The sequence below is a fragment of the Narcine bancroftii genome, chromosome 8 (genome assembly GCF_036971445.1).
Source record: "Narcine bancroftii isolate sNarBan1 chromosome 8, sNarBan1.hap1, whole genome shotgun sequence".
In the NCBI taxonomy this organism is placed as follows: Eukaryota; Metazoa; Chordata; class Chondrichthyes; order Torpediniformes; family Narcinidae; genus Narcine; species Narcine bancroftii.
The window spans coordinates 76,812,511-76,835,213 of record NC_091476.1 but is presented as its reverse complement, the minus strand read 5'-3'; the positions used below and the strand labels follow the sequence as shown (position 1 = coordinate 76,835,213).

The 22,703-nt window shown below is 53.4% G+C and overlaps 1 protein-coding gene across 1 annotated transcript in view; it reads left to right on the top strand.

The window, feature by feature from the left end:
• Window positions 1-22,703, top strand: part of LOC138742049 (calpain-1 catalytic subunit-like) — a 46,969-nt gene that overhangs the window by 5,932 nt on the left and 18,334 nt on the right. Inside the window, exons 6-8 of the mRNA XM_069896243.1 lie at window positions 48-133; window positions 2,341-2,415; window positions 20,110-20,270. Coding sequence (XP_069752344.1) covers window positions 48-133; window positions 2,341-2,415; window positions 20,110-20,270 — 322 coding nt within the window. The remainder of the gene's footprint in view (window positions 1-47; window positions 134-2,340; window positions 2,416-20,109; window positions 20,271-22,703) is intronic.

Genomic DNA, 22,703 nt, shown 5'->3' with positions numbered 1-22,703 from the left:
TTTAAAAGAAAAATTAAATTTTTGACGCTTTCTTCTCCTGCTGCCAGGTGCTGTGCCGAGGCGGGCTGGTGAGACTGGTGCGAGTCCGAAACCCCTGGGGGGAGGTGGAGTGGACGGGAGCTTGGAGTGACCGGTGGGTTCCTGCCCGACACTTGCCTGTCTGAACGGGGAACCGAATCTGATGTGAGGTGTTTTGAGGAGGTGACCGAGACCCTCAGTGAGGGCAGGGCAGTAGACGTTGTCCAAATAGCCCAGTGGTTCTCAACCTTTTCCTTCCAACTCATCCCACGTTAAGTAATCGGGGCTCTGTGATGAGTAAGGGGTTGCTTAAGGTGGGATGTGAGGTTAGAATCACTGCTCCAGACCTGATTGTTACTGAGATACTTTGCTTGAGACAAATCATCGTTGGCCCATTTCCTTTGGAGCAATGAACGGTGCACATAACGAGTCAGTGAGGGATGGTTGAAACAGTGGGTTTCAAACCTTTTCTTTCCAACTTAAGCAACCCCTTACTGAGCACCAATGGTGCAGGGATGACTTCAGGTGGGAGGTGGGTGGACAGAAAAATAGTTTGAAAACCACTGCCTCAGGGTAGGTTTGCGGGTGACCCTGAAATAGATGACAGAGTGGATGGTGAGGGGGTTCTCCTAGCTTGCAACGTGAACTGAGAAAGTTGTCCAACGTATGGCAGGTGGAGTTTAAAACTTAGAACATTGCAGTGTAGCAGAAACCCACAAATGTAAGCCTGCTCCACCACAATCTAACGCTTCCCTCCCGCACGCCCAAAACCATCTTCCATCCATGTGCCTGGCAGGTAAGCCTTTAAAATGTTCCCATTATACCATCCTCCACCACCTTACCTGGCAAGGCATTCCAGGCCCCCACAACTGTCTGTGTTTTAAAAAAAAACACTACCCCCTGATGTCTCCCCTAAACTTCCCTCCCTTCACTTAGTACAGGCGTCCTCTGGTGTTTGCTGACCCTGCCCTGGGAAACAGGCGCTGGCTGACCACTGACCTCTCAGAATCTTGTCGACCTCTATCAAGTCTCCCCTTGTCCTTCTACGCTCCAGAGAGAGAGAAGTCCCAGCTCTGCCAACCTTGCCTCAGAAGACGTTTTTCAAACCACAATTTGTCTTTTTCTTGCATTATTTTTATTTATTTGGTGAGGTGGTTTAGAGAAATGTTAGCCCTGTGAGGCTGCCACAAAACCAAGAATTTGTGACATGTTCATGACAATAAATTCTGATCCTGGCAAATCTCCTGCCTTTATACCACAAGCAGAGGCTTCTCATGAAAAACTTCAAGGTTAACGTCATCCGATTGTACGAGTCCAACCCAATGAAACAGCGTTCTCCGGTCCTCGGTGCAAAACCCGCAGACACACACCCAGATGTAACACATATACAGACACACAGTACACATGCAAGACAAGTATTCACCTATGCAAATAAATATTGTTTAGTGAATATGAGGGTCTCTGAGGGTGAGTGCGAGCAGTTCCTTGGGTCGTTCAGCGTTCTCACTGCCCGTGGGAAGAAGCTGTTCCTCAGCCTGGTGGTGGTGGCTCTGATCCTCCTGCATCTCTTCCCCAATGGGAGCAGCAGAAGGATGCTGTGTGCAGGGGGAAAGGGATCTTCAATGATTTTGCTCTCTCTCTTCAGACAACAATCCTGGTCGATAGGGGGGAGGGAGACCCCAGTGATCCTCTCTGCCGCTCTTATGGTCCTGTGGATTGACCTCCGATCCATTTCTCTGCAGCCACTGTCCCCACACTGTGATGCAACTGGCCAGGACGCTGTTGATAGAGGCTCCTGTAGAAGGTTGATGCGATGGTGGCCGGTAGCCACGTCTGACTCAGTCTTCTCAGGAAGTGCAGTTCCTGTTGCGCCTTCCTGACAAGTGAGGAGATGTTGAGTGTCCACGATAGGTCACTAGTGAAGTTTTACTCCAAGGTACTTGGTGTCTCCACTCTCTCCTCCACAGAGTTGTTGACGTGTGGTGGAGGGTGGTCGTCCCTGCTCCTCCTGAAGTCCACGATCATGTCATGTTGACATATTTTCTTGGCTATGAGGCATGGATGTGACAGACACGTGGTCGGGGTGTCCAAAATCTACAGAAGAGGTATTATCAAACTTGGAGGGTTAAATATTTCAAGCTCATCCATAGGATCTCGAGTGAGATGACAGAGGAGGTGGGAGAGGCAGGAACAAAGGGATCAGGACAGGGATCATGAAATCGAGGAGATCAGGCCGACGTCCGCTGCCCTGGTCTCATTTCCTCCAAAGGCAGTTAGCCCTTCCCTTGCTCGTAATTCCACTTTTGTCCTGTTGTCTCTCAGTGCCAATGAATGGAACCAAGTGGATCCAGCCCAGTGCAGAGATATGCAGGTGAAGCTGGAAGATGGTGAGTTCTGGTGAGTGTGCTGTGATCCTCGGGGTCAGATCAGAGTGAAGCTCCCTCGGCACTGTCCAGTCAGACCTTGTCGGGGTCAGACAGAGAGGGAAATTCCCTCCACATTGTCCCATCACACATTCCCGGGGTCAGAAATGGGAAGGTGCAGAGGGAGCTTCATTCTATCACACTCCCAGGGTCAGACACAGCGAGAAGCTCCCTCCACTTTGTCCCATCACAAACTCCGGGGTTCAGATGCAGAGTGAAGCTCCCTCCACATTGTCCCATCACAACGTCCCGGGGCCAGACACAGAGTGAAGCTCCCTCTGCACCGTCCCTTCACACACTACCGGGGCCAGGCACAGATGAAGCTCCCTCTGCACCGATCATCACACAATCCCAGGGTCAGACACAGTGTGAAGCTCCCTCCACATTGTCCCATCACACACACTGGGGTTCAGATGCAGATTGAAGCTCCCTCCACACTGTCTTATCAAATACTCCCAGGATCTGACAGAGTGAGGATCCCTCCACACCGTCCTATCTCACGCACCCTGGGTCAGACACAGAGTGAAGTTCCCTCCATGCGATCCCATTATAGCCTCCCAGGATCAGTCACAGAGTGAATCTCCCTCTGCATCATACCATTACACACTCCTGGGGTCAGACACAGAGCGAATCTCCCTCCACACTCTCCCATCAAACACTCCGTGGGTCAGTTGCAGAGTGAAACTCCCTCCACACTCTCTCATTATACACTCCCAGGGTCAGACACAAAGTGAAGCTCCCTCTGTGCCGTCCCATCATACACCTAAGCTCAGACAGCGTGAAGCTTCATCCACACTGTCCCATCACACACTCCAGCGGACAGATACAGAGTGAGGCTCCCTCCACACTCTCCCATCACACACTACCCGGGCTGGACAGAGAGTGAAGCTTCCTCGACGCCATCCCGTCACACTTGGGATCAGACAGAGAGTGAAGTTCCCTCCGCGCCATCCCTTCATACTCTCCCACTGTCAGACACAGAGTTATGCTCCCTCCGCACTGTCCCATCACACACTCCCTGGGTCAGACAGAGAGTGAAGTTCCCTCCACACTCTCCAATCACACATTCCCGGTGCCAGATACAGAGTGAAGATCCTCCACGCCGTCCTATCATACACTCCCAGGGTCAGACATAGAGAGAAGTTCCCTCCACACCGTACCGTCACACACTCCCGGGGCAAGACACAGAGTGAACCTCCTCCAGCACCATCCCGTCACACACCTCCGGTGTCAGACACAGATGAAGCTCCCTCCGCACCGACCGTCACACAATCCAGGGGTCAGACACAGAGTGAAGCTTACTCCGTTCTGTCCCATCACACACTCCGTGGGTCAGATGCAGAGTGAGCTCCCTCCACATTGTCTCATCACACACTGGCGGAGCCAGACACAGAGTGAAGCTCACCCCGCACTGTCTCATCACATAATCCCGGGGTCAGACACAGAGTGAAGCTCCTTCCACACTGTCCCATCACACACACCAGGGTTCTGATGCAGATTGAAGCTCCCTCCACACTGTCCTATCAGACGCTCCCAGGGTCTGACACAGAGTGAAGATCTCTCCACACCGTCCTATCACACACTTCCAGGGTCAGACACACAGTGAAGCGCCCTCTGCACTGTCCCGTCACACACTCCCGGGGTCAAACACTAAGTTATGCTCACTCCGCACCGTCCCATCACACACACCCTTGGTCAGACACAGAGTAAAGTTCCCTACGCGCCATCCCTTCATACTGTCCCAGGGTTAGACACAGAGTGAATCTCCCTCTGCACTATACCATCACACACTCCTGGGGTCAGACACAGAGAGAATCTCGCTCCATGCTGTCCCATCACACTCACAGGATCACACACAGAGTGAAGCTCCCTCCACACTCTCCCATCACACACTCTGGGGGTCAGATACAGAGTGAAGCTCCCTCTACACTGTACCGTCACACACTCCAGGTGCCAGACACAGAGTGAAGCTTCCTGCACACTGTCTCATCACACGTCACGGAGTCAGACAGAGAGTAAACTTCCCTCTGCATTGTCCCATCACACATTCCCGGGGTCAGAGACAGATTGAAGTTCCCTCCGCACAATCCCGTCCCACACACCTGGGGTCAGACACAGAGTGAACCTCCCTCCGCACCGTCCTGTCAAACACTACCTGGGTCAGACACAGAGTGAAGCTCCCTCCGCACTGTCTCATCACATAATCCTGGGGTCAGACACAGAGTGAAGCTCCCTCAGCAGTGTCCTATCACACACTCCCCATGTCAGACACAGAGTGAAGCACCCACTGCGCAGTCCCATCACACTCCCAGGGTCAGACACAGAGTGAAGTTCCCTCTTCACCGTCCCATTATAGCCTCCCAGGGTCAGACACAGAGTGAATCTCCCTCTGCACCGTACCATAACACACTCCTGGGGTCAGACACAGAGAGAATCTCCCTCCACGCTGTCCCATCACACTCCCAGGGTCACACACAGAGTGAAGCTCCGTCCACACTCTCCCATCACACACTCCATGGGTCAGATGCAGAGTGAAACTCTATCCACACTGTCTCATTATACATTTCCAGGGTCAGACACAAAGTGAAGCTCCCTCCACGGCTTCCCATCATACACACCCAGGGTCAGACACAGAGAGATGCTCCCTCCGCACTTCCCCGTCACACACCTCCGTTGTCAGACACAGAGTGAAGCTCCCTCCGCTCTGTCTGATCACACACTCCGTGGGTCAGATGCAGAGTGAGCTCCCTCCACATTGTCCCATCACACACTTGCGGAGCCAGACACAGAGTGAAGCTCCCCCCGCACTGTGACATCATAGAATCCTGGGGTCAGACACAGAGTGAAGCTCCCTCCACACAATCCCGTCACACACTCCCGGGGCCAGCAACAGAGTGAACCTCCCCCAGCCACGTCCCGTCACACTCCTCTGTTGTCAGACACAGATGAAGCTCCCTCCGCACCGTCCTATCACACACTCCCAGGGTCTGACACAGAGTGAAGCTCCCTCGGCACTGACCCGTCACATATTACCGGGGTCAAACACAGAGGGATGCTCCCTATGCACTGTCCCGTCACACATTCCCGGGATCAAACACAGAGGTATGCTCCCTCCGCACCATCCCATCACACACTCCCTGTGTCAGACCCAGAGTGAAGTTCCCTTCACGCCATCCCTTCCTACTCTCCCAGGGTCAGATACAGAGGCTCCCTCCAACTGTCGCATCCCACACTCCCCCGGTCAGACATAGTAGAAGTTCACTCCGCACGATCCCATCGCACACTTCCAGGGTCAGACATGGAGTGAAGTTTCCTCCGCACCGTCACACACACCTGGGGCCAGACACAGAGTGAAGCTCCCCCCACACTGTCTCATCACATAATCCCTGGATCAGACACAGAGTGAAGCTCCTTCTGCAGCATCCCATCGCACACTCCCGGGGTCAGACACAGAGTGAAGCTCCCTCCACACTGTCCCATCACACACACCGGGGTTCTGATGCAGATTGAAGCTCCCTCCACACTGTCCTATCAGACGCTCCCAGGATCAGACACAGAGAGAACCTCCCTCCGCACTGTCCCGTCACACACTCCCATGGGCCAGACACAGAGTGAACCTCCCCCAGCCACGTCCCGTCACACACCTCTGTTGTCAGACACAGATGAAGCTCCCTCCGCACCGACCATCACACAATCCAGGGGTCAGACACAGAGTGAAGCTCCCTCCGCTCTGTACGATCACACACTCCATGGGTCAGATGCAGAGTGAGCTCCCTCCACATTGTCCCATCACACACTCACGGAGCCAGACACAGAGTGAAGCTCCCCCCGCACTGTGACATCATAGAATCCTGGGGTCAGACACAGAGTGAAGCTCCCTCCACACTGTCCCATCACACACAACAGGGTTCAGATGCAGAGTGAAGCTCCCTCCACACTGACCCATCACACACTCCCGGGGCCAGACACAAAGTGAAGCTCCCACCGCACCGTGCTATCATATACTCCCAGGGTCTGACACAGAGTGAAGCTCCCTCGACACTGACCCGTCACACATTCGCGGGGTCAAAAACTGAGTGAAATTTCCTCTGCGCTGTCCCATCATAGCCTCCCAGGATCTGACATGGAGAGAAGCTCCCACCCCATCGACCTTTCACACACTCCCGGGGCGAGACACAGAGAGAACCTCCCCCAGCACTGTCCTGTCACACCTCCATTGTCAGACGCAGATGAAGTTCCCTCCGCACTGACCGTCACAAAATCCAGGGGTCAGACACAGAGTGAAGCTTCCTCCACATTGTCCCATCACACACTCTTGGAGCCAGACACAGAGTGAAGATCCCCGTGCACTGTCTCATCACAGAATCCCGGGGTCAGACAAAGAGTGAAACTACCTCCACACTGTCCCATCACACTCAACAGGATTCCGAAGCAGAGTGAAGCTTCCTCCGCACCGTCCTATCACACACTCCCAGGGTCTGACAAAGAGTGAATCTCCCTCTGCACTGACCCGTCACACACTCCTGGGGTCAGAGACAGATGGAAGTTCCCTCCGCAGAATCCCATCGCACACTTTCAGGGTCAGAGATAGAGTGAAGTTTCCTCTGCACCGTCACGCATTCCCGGAGTCAGACACAGAGTGAAGCTCCCTTTGCACTGTCCCCTCACACACTCACGGGGACAGAGACAGATGGAAGTTCTCTCCGCACAATCCCATTGCACACTTCCTGGGTCAGACATAGAGTGAAGTTTTCTCTGCACCGTCACGCATTCACGGGGTCAGACACATAGTGAAGCTCCCTCTGCACCGTCCCATCCCACACACCTGGGGTCAGACACAGAGTGAAGCTCCCTCCGCTCCGTCCTGTCAAACACTACCTGGGTCAGACACAGAGTGAAGCCCCCACCGCACTGATCACATCACACACTCTCGGGGCCAGACACAGAGTGAAGCTCCCTCTACACCGTCCCTTCACACACTAGTGGGGCCAGACACAGTGAAGCTGCCTCGGCACCATCCTATCACACACTCCCAGGGTCTGACACAGAGTGAAGTTCCCTCTGCACTGACCCATCACACACTCCCGGGGTCAAATACAAAGTGAAGCTCCCTCTGCATTGTCCCTTCACACACTCACGGGGTCAGACACAGTGAAGTTCACTCTGCGCTGTCCCATCATATCCTCCCAGGGTCAGACACACAGTGTAGCTCCCTCTGCACCGTACCATCACACACTCCTGGGGTCAGACACAGACAGAATCTCCCTCTACGCTGTCCCATCACACCCTCAGGCTCACACACAGAGTGAAGCACCCTCCACACTGTCCCATCACACACACACCAGGGTTCAGATGCAGAGTGAAACTCCCTCCACACTGTCCCATCACACACTCCGTGGGTCAGATGCAGAGTGAAGCTCCCTCCACACCGTCCTATCACATACTCTGACACAGATTGAAGCTCCCTCAGCACTGACCAGTCACACATTCTCGGGGTCTGACACAGAGTGAAGCTCCCTCCGCACCATCCTATCACATACTCCCAGGGTCTGACACAGAGTGAAGCACCCTCTGCACTGTCCCGTCACACACTCCCGGGGTCAAACACAGAGTTATGCTCCCTCTGCAACGTCCCATCACACACTCCCTGTGTCAGACACAGAGTGAAGTTCCCTTCGCGCCATCCCTTCATACTCTCCCAGGGTCAGACACAGAGTGAGGCACCCTCCAACTGTCCCATTACACACTCCCGCGGTCAAACACAGAGTGAAGTTCCCTCCGTGCTGTCCCATCATACACTCCCAGGGTCTGACATAGAGTGAAGCTCACTCCGTACTGTCCTATCACAAACTCCCGGGGTCGGACACATTTTGAATCTCCTGCACCAACCCGTCAAGCACTCCCGTGGTGAGACATGAGCAAAGCTCCTTCTGCACCAACCCTATCACACAATCCCAGGGTCAGATACAGATTGAAGCTCCTTCCACACTGTCCATTAACACAGGCCCAAGGCCAGACACAGATGAACATCCCTCCACACTGTCCCGTCACACACTCCCGGGATCAGACACAGAGTGAAGCTCCCTCCACTCTGTCCTATCACATACTCACAGGATCTGACACAGATTGAAGCTCCCTCGGCACTGACCCGTCACACATTCCTGGGGTCAGACACAGAGTGAAGTTCCCTCTGCTCTGTCCCATCATAGCCTCCCAAGGTCTGACACAGAGTGCAGTTCCCTCTGCGTTGTCCCATCATAGCCTCCCAGGTTCAGACTCGGAGTGAAGCTCCCTCTGCACCGTACCATCACACACTCCTGGGGTCAGACACAGAGAGAATCTCCCTCCACGCTGTTCCATCACACTCCCAGTGTCACACACAGAGTGAAGCTCCCTCCACACTGTATCGTCATACACTCCCAGGGTCAGACACAAAGTGAAGCTCCTTCTGCGCTGTCCCATCACACACTCCCAGGCTCAGACACAGATTGAAGCTCCCCCCACACTGTACCATCACACACTCCAGGGGTCAGATACAGAGTGAAGCTCCCTCCGTACCATCCCGTCACACACTCTTGGGATCAGTCACAATGTGAAGCTCGCTCCACACCTTCCCGTCACACACACCCGGGTCAGACACAGAGTTATGGCTCCTCCGCACTGTCCCGTCACACACTCCCTGGGTCAGACGAAGAGTGAAATTCCCTCCGCATCATCCCTTCATACTCTGACACAGAGTGAAGCTCCCTCCGCAACATCCCTTCATACTCTCCCACGTTCAGACACAGAGTGAAGCTCCCTTCATACTGTCCCATCACACACTCCCGGGGTCAGACACAGTTTGAATCACTCCCGGGGCCAGACACAGAGTGAAGTTCCATCCACACTGTCCCATCAAACACTCCAGGGGTCAGATACCGAGTGAGGCTCCCTCCACACTGTCTCATCACAAACTACCTGGGCCAGACACAGAGTGAAGTTCCCTCCGTGCCTTCCCATAATACACTCCCAGGGTCAGACACAGAGTGAAGCACCCTCCGCACCATCACGTCACACACTCCCGTGGTGAGACAGAAGTGAATCTCCCTCTGCGCCGTTCTATCGTACACTCCCAGTGTCAGACACAGAGTGAAGCTCCCTCCACACTGTCCCATCAGACACACCAGGGTTCAGGTGCAGATTGAAGCTCCCTCCACACTGTCCCATCAGACAATCCCGGGGCCAGATACAGAGTTAAGATCCTTCCACACCGTCCTATCACACACTCCCAGCATCTGACACAGAGTGAAGCTCCCTCTGCACTGACCTGTCACACATTCCCGGGGTCAAACACAGAGTGAAGCTCCCTCTGCACTGTCCGTTCACACACTCACGGGGTCAGACACAGAGTGAAGCTCCCTCTGCACCATCCCATCACACACTTCCAGGGTCTGACACAAAGTGAATCTCCCTCCGCAACATCCCATAACACACTCCCCGGGTCAGACACAGAGTGAAGATCCCTCCGCACTGACCGTCACACCATCCCGGGGTCAGACACAGAGTGAAACTCCTTCTGCCCAGTCCCATCACACACTCTGAGGGTCAGACACAGAGTGAAGCACCCCCCACAGTGTCCAATCACATAATTCCGGGGTCAGACACAGAGTGAAGTTCCCTCTGCAGCGTCCCATCACACACTCCCGGCGTCAGACATAGAGTGAAGCTCCCTCCGCACCATCCCATCACACACTCCAGGGTTCAGATACAGAGTGAAGCTCCCTCCACACTCTCCCATCACACACTCCCAGGGTTAGACACAGAGTGAAGCTCCCTCTGCGCCGTCCCATCACACTCCCAGGGTCAGATAAAGAGAGAATCATCCTCCACGCTGTCCCATCACACTCCCATGGTCACACACAGAGTGAAGCTCCCTCCACACTGTCCCACCACACACTCCTGCGGTCAGACACAGAGTGAATTTCCCTCTGTGCCGTCCCATCATACACTCCCAGTGTCTGATACAGATTGAAGAACCTTCCACACTGTCCCATCACACACTCCCAGGCTCAGACACAGAGTGAAGCTCCCTCCATACTGTCCAATCATACACTCCCCGGGTCAGACACAGAGTGAAGCTCCCTCCGCAACATCCCGTCACACACCTCCGTTGTCAGACACAGATTGAAGATCCCTCCGCACTGTCCGTCACACCATCCCGGGGTCAGACACAGAGTGAAGCTCCATCCACACTGTCCCATCACACACTCCAGGGGTCAGATACCGAGTGAGGCTCCCTCCACACTGTCCCATCACAAACTACCTGGGCCAGACACAGAGTGAAGTTCCCTCCGTGCCTTCCCATAATACACTCCCAGGGTCAGACACAGAGTGAAGCACCCTCCGCACCATCACGTCGCACACTCCCGTGGTGAGACAGAAGTGAATCTCCCTCTGCGCCGTTCTATCGTACACTCCCAGTGTCAGACACAGAGTGAAGCTCCCTCCACACTGTCCCATCAGACACACCAGGGTTCAGGTGCAGATTGAAGCTCCCTCCACACTGTCCCAGCAGACAATCCCGGGGCCAGATACAGAGTTAAGATCCCTCCACACTGTCCTATCACACACTCCCAGCATCTGACACAGAGTGAAGCTCCCTCTGCACTGACCTGTCACACATTCCCGGGGTCAAACACAGAGTGAAGCTCCCTCTGCACTGTCCATTCATTCAATCACGGGGTCAGACACAGAGTGAAGCTCCCTCTGCACCGTCCCATCACACACTTCCAGGGTCTGACACAAAGTGAATCTCCCTCCGCAACATCCCATAACACACTCCCCGGGTCAGACACAGAGTGAAGATCCCTCCGCACTGACCGTCACACCATCCCGGGGTCAGACACAGAGTGAAACTCCTTCTGCCCAGTCCCATCACACACTCTGAGGGTCAGACACAGAGTGAAGCACCCCCCACAGTGTCCAATCACATAATTCCGGGGTCAGACACAGAGTGAAGTTCCCTCTGCAGCGTCCCATCACACACTCCCGGCGTCAGACATAGAGTGAAGCTCCCTCCGCACCATCCCATCACACACTCCAGGGTTCAGATACAGAGTGAAGCTCCCTCCACACTCTCCCATCACACACTCCCAGGGTTAGACACAGAGTGAAGCTCCCTCTGCGCCGTCCCATCACACTCCCAGGGTCAGATAAAGAGAGAATCATCCTCCACGCTGTCCCATCACACTCCCATGGTCACACACAGAGTGAAGCTCCCTCCACACTGTCCCACCACACACTCCTGCGGTCAGACACAGAGTGAATTTCCCTCTGTGCCGTCCCATCATACACTCCCAGTGTCTGATACAGATTGAAGAACCTTCCACACTGTCCCATCACACACTCCCAGGCTCAGACACAGAGTGAAGCTCCCTCCATACTGTCCAATCATACACTCCCCGGGTCAGACACAGAGTGAAGCTCCCTCCGCAACATCCCGTCACACACCTCCGTTGTCAGACACAGATTGAAGATCCCTCCGCACTGTCCGTCACACCATCCCGGGGTCAGACACAGAGTGAAGCTCCATCCACACTGTCCCATCACACACTCCAGGGGTCAGATACCGAGTGAGGCTCCCTCCACACTGTCCCATTACAAACTACCTGGGCCAGACACAGAGTGAAGTTCCCTCCGTGCCTTCCCATAATACACTCCCAGGGTCAGACACAGAGTGAAGCACCCTCCGCACCATCACGTCACACACTCCCGTGGTGAGACAGAAGTGAATCTCCCTCTGCGCCGTTCTATCGTACACTCCCAGTGTCAGACACAGAGTGAAGCTCCCTCCACACTGTCCCATCAGACACACCAGGGTTCAGGTGCAGATTGAAGCTCCCTCCACACTGTCCCATCAGACAATCCCGGGGCCAGATACAGAGTTACGATCCCTCCACACCGTCCTATCACACACTCCCAGCATCTGACACAGAGTGAAGCTCCCTCTGCACTGACCTGTCACACATTCCCGGGGTCAAACACAGAGTGAAGCTCCCTCTGCACTGTCCGTTCACACACTCACGGGGTCAGACACAGAGTGAAGCTCCCTCTGCACCGTCCCATCACACACTTCCAGGGTCTGACACAAAGTGAATCTCCCTCCGCAACATCCCATAATACACTCCCCGGGTCAGACACAGAGTGAAGATCCCTCCGCACTGACCGTCACACCAGCCCGGGGTCAGACACAGAGTGAAACTCCTTCTGCCCAGTCCCATCACACACTCTGAGGGTCAGACACAGAGTGAAGCACCCCCCACAATGTCCAATCACATAATTCCGGGGTCAGACACAGAGTGAAGTTCCCTCTGCAGCGTCCCATCACACACTCCCGGCGTCAGACATAGAGTGAAGCTCCCTCCATACTGTCCAATCATACACTCCCCGGGTCAGACACAGAGTGAAGCTCCCTCCGCAACATCCCGTCACACACCTCCGTTGTCAGACACAGATTGAAGATCCCTCCGCACTGTCCGTCACACCATCCCGGGGTCAGACACAGAGTGAAGCTCCATCCACACTGTCCCATCACACACTCCAGGGGTCAGATACCGAGTGAGGCTCCCTCCACACTGTCCCATCACAAACTACCTGGGCCAGACACAGAGTGAAGTTCCCTCCGTGCCTTCCCATAATACACTCCCAGGGTCAGACACAGAGTGAAGCACCCTCCGCACCATCACGTCACACACTCCCGTGGTGAGACAGAAGTGAATCTCCCACTGCGCCGTTCTATCGTACACTCCCAGTGTCAGACACAGAGTGAAGCTCCCTCCACACTGTCCCATCAGACACACCAGGGTTCAGGTGCAGATTGAAGCTCCCTCCACACTGTCCCAGCAGACAATCCCGGGGCCAGATACAGATCCCTCCACACCGTCCTATCACACACTCCCAGCATCTGACACAGAGTGAAGCTCCCTCTGCACTGACCTGTCACACATTCCCGGGGTCAAACACAGAGTGAAGCTCCCTCTGCACCGTCCCATCACACACTTCCAGGGTCTGACACAAAGTGAATCTCCCTCCGCAACATCCCATAATACACTCCCCGGGTCAGACACAGAGTGAAGATCCCTCCGCACTGACCGTCACACCAGCCCGGGGTCAGACAGAGTGAAACTCCTTCTGCCCAGTCCCATCACACACTCTGAGGGTCAGACACAGAGTGAAGCACCCCCCACAGTGTCCAATCACATAATTCCGGGGTCAGACACAGAGTGAAGTTCCCTCTGCAGCGTCCCATCACACACTCCCGGCGTCAGACATAGAGTGAAGCTCCCTCCGCACCATCCCATCACACACTCCAGGGTTCAGATACAGAGTGAAGTTCCCTCCACACTCTCCCATCACACACTCCCAGGGTTAGACACAGAGTGAAGCTCCCTCTGCGCCGTCCCATCACACTCCCAGGGTCAGATAAAGAGAGAATCATCCTCCACGCTGTCCCATCACACTCCCATGGTCACACACAGAGTGAAGCTCCCTCCACACTGTCCCACCACACACTCCTGCGGTCAGACACAGAGTGAATTTCCCTCTGTGCCGTCCCATCATACACTCCCAGTGTCTGATACAGATTGAAGAACCTTCCACACTGTCCCATCACACACTCCCAGGCTCAGACACAGAGTGAAGCTCCCTCCATACTGTCCAATCATACACTCCCCGGGTCAGACACAGAGTGAAGCTCCCTCCGCAACATCCCGTCACACACCTCCGTTGTCAGACACAGATTGAAGATCCCTCCGCACTGTCCGTCACACCATCCCGGGGTCAGACACAGAGTGAAGCTCCATCCACACTGTCCCATCACACACTCCAGGGGTCAGATACCGAGTGAGGCTCCCTCCACACTGTCCCATCACAAACTACCTGGGCCAGACACAGAGTGAAGTTCCCTCCGTGCCTTCCCATAATACACTCCCAGGGTCAGACACAGAGTGAAGCACCCTCCGCACCATCACGTCGCACACTCCCGTGGTGAGACAGAAGTGAATCTCCCTCTGCGCCGTTCTATCGTACACTCCCAGTGTCAGACACAGAGTGAAGCTCCCTCCACACTGTCCCATCAGACACACCAGGGTTCAGGTGCAGATTGAAGCTCCCTCCACACTGTCCCATCAGACAATCCCGGGGCCAGATACAGAGTTACGATCCCTCCACACCGTCCTATCACACACTCCCAGCATCTGACACAGAGTGAAGCTCCCTCTGCACTGACCTGTCACACATTCCCGGGGTCAAACACAGAGTGAAGCTCCCTCTGCACTGTCCGTTCACACACTCACGGGGTCGGACACAGAGTGAAGCTCCCTCTGCACCGTCCCATCACACACTTCCAGGGTCTGACACAAAGTGAATCTCCCTCCGCAACATCCCATAATACACTCCCCGGGTCAGAAACAGAGTGAAGATCCCTCCGCACTGACCGTCACACCATCCCGGGGTCAGACACAGAGTGAAACTCCTTCTGCCCAGTCCCATCACACACTCTGAGGGTCAGACACAGAGTGGAGCACCCCCCACAATGTCCAATCACATAATTCCGGGGTCAGACACAGAGTGAAGTTCCCTCTGCAGCGTCCCATCACACACTCCCGGCGTCAGACATAGAGTGAAGCTCCCTCCATACTGTCCAATCATACACTCCCAGGGTCAGACACAGAGTGAAGCTCCCTCCGCAACATCCCGTCACACACCTCCGTTGTCAGACACAGATTGAAGATCCCTCCGCACTGTCCGTCACACCATCCCGGGGTCAGACACAGAGTGAAGCTCCATCCACACTGTCCCATCACACACTCCAGGGGTCAGATACCGAGTGAGGCTCCCTCCACACTGTCCCATCACAAACTTCCTGGGCCAGACACAGAGTGAAGTTCCCTCCGTGCCTTCCCATAATACACTCCCAGGGTCAGACACAGAGTGAAGCACCCTCCGCACCATCACGTCACACACTCCCGTGGTGAGACAGAAGTGAATCTCCCTCTGCGCCGTTCTATCGTACACTCCCAGTGTCAGACACAGAGTGAAGCTCCCTCCACACTGTCCCATCAGACACACCAGGGTTCAGGTGCAGATTGAAGCTCCCTCCACACTGTCCCAGCAGACAATCCCGGGGCCAGATACAGAGTTAGGATCCCTCCACACCGTCCTATCACACACTCCCAGCATCTGACACAGAGTGAAGCTCCCTCTGCACTGACCTGTCACACATTCCCGGGGTCAAACACAGAGTGAAGCTCCCTCTGCACTGTCCGTTCACACACTCACGGGGTCAGACACAGAGTGAAGCTCCCTCTGCACCGTCCCATCACACACTTCCAGGGTCTGACACAAAGTGAATCTCCCTCCGCAACATCCCATAATACACTCCCCGGGTCAGACACAGAGTGAAGATCCCTCCGCACTGACCGTCACACCATCCCGGGGTCAGACACAGAGTGAAACTCCTTCTGCCCAGTCCCATCACACACTCTGAGGGTCAGACACAGAGTGAAGCACCCCCCACAATGTCCAATCACATAATTCCGGGGTCAGACACAGAGTGAAGTTCCCTCTGCAGCGTCCCATCACACACTCCCGGCGTCAGACATAGAGCGAAGCTCCCTCCGCACCATCCCATCACACACTCCAGGGTTCAGATACAGAGTGAAGTTCCCTCCACACTCTCCCATCACACACTCCCAGGGTTAGACACAGAGTGAAGCTCCCTCTGCGCCGTCCCATCACACTCCCAGGGTCAGATAAAGAGAGAATCATCCTCCACGCTGTCCCATCACACTCCCATGGTCACACACAGAGTGAAGCTCCCTCCACACTGTCCCACCACACACTCCTGCGGTCAGACACAGAGTGAATTTCCCTCTGTGCCGTCCCATCATACACTCCCAGTGTCTGATACAGATTGAAGAACCTTCCACACTGTCCCATCACACACTCCCAGGCTCAGACACAGAGTGAAGCTCCCTCCATACTGTCCAATCATACACTCCCCGGGTCAGACACAGAGTGAAGCTCCCTCCGCAACATCCCGTCACACACCTCCGTTGTCAGACACAGATTGAAGATCCCTCCGCACTGTCCGTCACACCATCCCGGGGTCAGACACAGAGTGAAGCTCCATCCACACTGTCCCATCACACACTCCAGGGGTCAGATACCGAGTGAGGCTCCCTCCACACTGTCCCATTACAAACTACCTGGGCCAGACACAGAGTGAAGTTCCCTCCGTGCCTTCACATAATACACTCCCAGGGTCAGACACAGAGTGAAGCACCCTCCGCACCATCACGTCACACACTCCCGTGGTGAGACAGAAGTGAATCTCCCTCTGCGCCGTTCTATCGTACACTCCCAGTGTCAGACACAGAGTGAAGCTCCCTCCACACTGTCCCATCAGACACACCAGGGTTCAGGTGCAGATTGAAGCTCCCTCCACACTGTCCCATCAGACAATCCCGGGGCCAGATACAGAGTTAAGATCCCTCCACACCGTCCTATCACACACTCCCAGCATCTGACACAGAGTGAAGCTCCCTCTGCACTGACCTGTCACACATTCCCGGGGTCAAACACAGAGTGAAGCACCCCCCACAGTGTCCAATCACATAATTCCGGGGTCAGACACAGAGTGAAGTTCCCTCTGCAGCGTCCCATCACACACTCCCGGCGTCAGACATAGAGTGAAGCTCCCTCCGCACCATCCCATCACACACTCCAGGGTTCAGATACAGAGTGAAGCTCCCTCCACACTCTCCCATCACACACTCCCAGGGTTAGACACAGAGTGAAGCTCCCTCTGTGCCGTCCCATCACACTCCCAGGGTCAGATAAAGAGAGAATCATCCTCCACGCTGTCCCATCACACTCCCATGGTCACACACAGAGTGAACCTCCCTCCACACTGTCCCACCACACACTCCTGCGGTCAGACACAGAGTGAATTTCCCTCTGTGCCGTCCCATCATACACTCCCAGTGTCTGATACAGATTGAAGAACCTTCCACACTGTCCCATCACACACTCCCAGGCTCAGACACAGAGTGAAGCTCCCTCCATACTGTCCAATCATACACTCCCCGGGTCAGACACAGAGTGAAGCTCCCTCCGCAACATCCCGTCACACACCTCCGTTGTCAGACACAGATTGAAGATCCCTCCGCACTGTCCGTCACACCATCCCGGGGTCAGACACAGAGTGAAGCTCCATCCACACTGTCCCATCACACACTCCAGGGGTCAGATACCGAGTGAGGCTCCCTCCACACTGTCCCATCACAAACTACCTGGGCCAGACACAGAGTGGAGTTCCCTCCGTGCCTTCCCATAATACACTCCCAGGGTCAGACACAGAGTGAAGCACCCTCCGCACCATCACGTCACACACTCCCGTGGTGAGACAGAAGTGAATCTCCCTCTGCGCCGTTCTATCGTACACTCCCAGTGTCAGACACAGAGTGAAGCTCCCTCCACACTGTCCCATCAGACACACCAGGGTTCAGGTGCAGATTGAAGCTCCCTCCACACTGTCCCATCAGACAATCCCGGGGCCAGATACAGAGTTAAGATCCCTCCACACCGTCCTATCACACACTCCCAGCATCTGACACAGAGTGAAGCTCCCTCTGCACTGACCTGTCACACATTCCCGGGGTCAAACACAGAGTGAAGCTCCCTCTGCACTGTCCGTTCACACACTCACGGGGTCAGACACAGAGTGAAGCTCCCTCTGCAACGTACTATCACACACTCCTGGGGTCAGACACAGAGAGAATCTCCCTCCCGCTGTCCCATCACACTCACAGGATCACACACAGTGTGAAGTTCCCACCACACTGTCCCATCACACACTCCGTGTGTCAGATGCAGAGTGAAGCTCCCTCCACAGTGTATCATCATACACTTCCAGGGTCAAACATAAAGTGAAGCTCCTTCCATGCCGTCCCAACATACACTCCCAGGCTCAGACACAGAGTGAAGGTCCATCCACACTGTACCATCACACACTCCAGGGGTCAGATACAGAGTGAGGCTCCCTCCACACTGTCCCATCCTACACTACCTGGGCTAGACACAGAGTTAAGCTCCCTCCGCACCATCCCGTCACACACTCTCGGGATCAGACACAGAGTAAAGCTCCCTCCACACTGTCCAATCACACACTCCGGGGTTCAGATGTAGAGTGAAGCTCCCTCCACACTGTCCCATCACACACTGCTGGGGCCAGACACAGAGTGAAACTCCCTCCGCACCATCCCATCATACACTCCCAGGGTCAGACAAAAAGTGAAGCTCTGCGTTTGTTTTGCCCTGGGGTTCTGGTTTCCTTACACTGTTTTATGTTGCAGGCGTTACATGTTAATGGGAGTAAATTGGGTGGCTGGACTCTTTTCCAATATGGCTTGTTACTGTGCTGTACACCTACATTTAATTTAATAAATGTCGTTCATAATAACCGTCCTTTAATGAATCATTGTAATAAAAACATAGAAATGCTGGACGAACTTAGTTGGTCTCAGATTCCCTGATTGAGTTTGTTGTTGAGGAGTCTGATGGTGGAGGGGGAGCAGCTGTTCCTGAACCTGGTGTTGCGAGTCTTATAGCCTCTAGACCTCTTTCCCTATGGTAGCAGCGAGAACAGAGTGGGTGCTGGGTGGAGTGGGTCCTTGATGATGTACAAGTCAGTCATTGTACAAGTGTGAAGGATACAGGCATGTGTATTGGGTATGTACAAGCATGTGTCTGTGACTGTGTGTCTGTCTGTGGCTGTGTATATGACTTTGTCGTTCTGTGTGTGTGACTGTCGGTCTGTGACTGAGTGACTGTATGTCTGGGTCAGTGAGTCTGTGTCAGTGACTGCGTCTGTGTGTTGGTCTGTGATTGTGTGTGTGCCTGTGACTGTGTGCGGGTCTGTGACTGTGTGTGTGTCTGTGACTGTGTATATGACTTTCGTTCTGTGTGTGTGACTGTGTCGGTCTTTGACTGAGTGACTGTATATCTGGGTCAGTGAGTCTGTGTTAGTGACTGCGTCTGTGTGTTGGTCTGTGATTGTGTGTGTGCCTGTGACTGTGACTGTGTGCGGGTCTGTGACTGCGTGTGTGTCTGTGACTGTGTATATGACTTTCGTTCTGTGTGTGTGACTGTGTCGGTCTGTGACTGAGTGACTGTATGTCTGGATCAGTGAGTCTGTGTCAGTGACTGCGTCTGTGTGTTGGTCTGTGATTGTGTGTGTGCCTGTGACTGTGTGTGGGTCTGTGACTGTGTCTGTGTCTATGTGTGCCTGTGACTGTGTGCCTGTGCCTGTGACTGTTGGTCTGTGACTCTGTGTGTGTGTGTGTTTGTCTGTCTGTCTGTGACTGTGTGTGTGTGTGTCTATGTGTTGATCTGTTTTTGTGACTGTGTCTGTATGTGCAAGGATTGTGTGAATCCGTGGGAGGTTTGCATTCACAATCTGTGCCCTGTTCACGTGAAGTCCCGGCATTTTCACAAGCAGGAGCTGCCATTCAGCCTGTTGTGTCTGCTACCCCATTCAGTGAGGTTGCTGCAGATTTCTCACGGCGGGTGAGGGGGGCTGTCAGAGTGGACCCTTGACTCACCGGCTCTGCACCTTCTCCACCTCCAGGATGTCCTTCGCCGATTTCCGGAGGGAGTTCAGCCGGCTGGAGATCTGTAACCTGACGGCCGACGCTCTGGACTCCGACAAGTTGCACAAGTGGAGCACCTCGCTGTATGAGGGGGCCTGGAGGAGGGGCAGCACTGCCGGAGGCTGCAGGAACTACCCAGGTACGCAGCGCATCTCCCTCTCTGCCCCCACATCACTGTATTTCCCCTGGGTCCCAAACCCTCTTCTGAGGCAAACGGATCCTTTCTGTTCACTGCTGCTGGTCTCCTCATCCCCCTCAATTCTGACCCCAGCAACCCCAATGCACTGGTGAGGCCACATCTGGAGAACTGCCTGCAGTTCTGGCCTCCTTACTTGAAGAAGGATGACTGGCTTTGGAGACGGTGCAGAGGAGGTTCACCAGGTTGATTCCAGGGATGAGGGGGTTGGTCAGTGAGGAGAGATTGAGTTGTCTGGGACTGGACTCACTGGGATTTAGATCAATGAGGGGATCTTATAGAAACATATAAAATGATGAAAGGCATAGATAAGATAGAGGTAGGTGTGTTGTTTCCATGGGTGGGGGAGACCAGAATGAGGGGATATAACCTCAAGATCCAGGGGAGTAGATTTAGGTCAGAGATGAGGAGGAACTGCTTCTCCCAGAGGGTGGGGAATCTGTGGAATTCGCTGCCCATTGAAGCAGTGGAGGCGACCTCAGTAAATACATTTAAGACCAGGTTGGAGAGATGTTTACATCGTTGGGGAATTAAGGGATATGGAGAAAAGGCAGGTCGGTGGAGATGAGCTCTTCATCAGATCAGCCCTGATCACGTTGACTGGTGGGGCAGGCTCGACGGGCCAAATGGCCGCCTCCTGACCCTGTTTCTGACTTCATTTTGATATTTTATTTAAAATTTAAAATGACATAACATAACATTGATTTCTATATATTGATACAGGCATAGTGTGATTAATTATTTGTGTATCAAAACCCCCCCAGCCTCCCTGCTAATACCCTCCCTCCTCCCATCCCCATCTACAAAGAAGGAAAAAGGAGATCATCATCTAATACAGTCACATTTAAACTTTGTGGCTGTGAGGACGGTGGTGCCCATCAGAGCGGACCGGGAGGTCAAATTCTAACACCAATAATTTTCAAATAAGGGCTCCACACTTTAATAAAGAAAAAATATGTATATCTTAAATTATATGTAACCTTTTCTGAAGGAATGCAGGCTTTCATTCCATTATGCCAGCTCTTCATATCTAAAACCAGGTCCGATTTCCATGTTACAGCTAAACACTTTTTAGAGTTGAACATAAGAATTCAATTTGGTACATGGTCCATCTCAATCTTAAAGCTATCAACTTAATTTCTCCTAATAAAAACCACAACGGATCAAAAGGTAAATTCACTTTTAATACCCGTTCTAAAAACAATTTAATTTGTAACCAAAAACTTTTAACCTTAGGACAAGTCCAAGTCAAATGGGAAAAAAAGTACCTGTTTCTTGACCACACCTGAAGCACAAATCTGAAGAACTAAGGTGGCAAGGCAGGGTTTCCCCTCATCTCCTGCGTTTGTTTCAGCAATTGAACCATTGGTGCAACTGATAAGACAAGAAGCTGAAATTAAGGGGGTTATAGCAAATAAAGAGGATTATAAATTAGTCTTTTTGCAGATGATATATAACAGATCCACAGAATTCTTTGGCTTTGTTATATTAAAAAATTGCAATATCGGGTTACAAAATTAATTGGGATAAAAGTGAAGTTATGCCGCTGGTATGAGCAATGTAAAAAGGGTTGCTCAATTTAGTTGGACAAATAATCCGATTAAGTATTTGTGTATTAAAATTGATAAAAATTTGGAAAGTTTATATGTTAAATTATATTTCATTATTTGAAAAAAATTAAAGATGATCCAAATAGATGGAATGATTTACCTATTACTTTAATGGGGTGAGTGAACTGTATTGAAATGAATATTTTTCCAAGGGTTCAGTATCTTTTTCAGTCTATCCTTTGTTTTAAGGATCTTAGTTTAGTTATTTAATTTAATTTAGTTATATGATGATTTTTATGGAAAAGAAAAATGAATGAACAGGGTATCTTTGGAAGAATTGACTTGGAAAGTTTCTGACGTTCTTGTGTAATCTTTCCAATTTAATCGGTCCTGACAACATCCTGGTGAATCCCCTCAACAACCTCCCCTGTGTATTCACCTCCTTACTGCCATGTGAGCAGGACTGTCTGCAGTGTTCCAGCTGTGGTCTGGGTGTGGGGTACAGACCCCCCCCCCCCCACCGTGGTCTGGATGTGGGTACAGACCCCCCCCCGCCGTGGTTTGGGTGTGGGGAATGGACCCCCCCACGAGTGGTCTGGGTGTGGGGAACAGACCCCCGCCGTGGTCTGGGTATGGGGTACAGGACCCCCTCCCCCACCGTGATCTGGGTGTGGGTACAGACCCCCCCTCCGCTGTGGTCTGGATGTGGGGAATGGAACCCCACGAGTGGTCTGGGTGTGGGGAACGGACCCCCGCCGTGGTCTGGGTCTGGGGGAACGGACCCCCCCCCACACCCTGGTCTGGGTGTTGGGTACAGTCTCCTGCA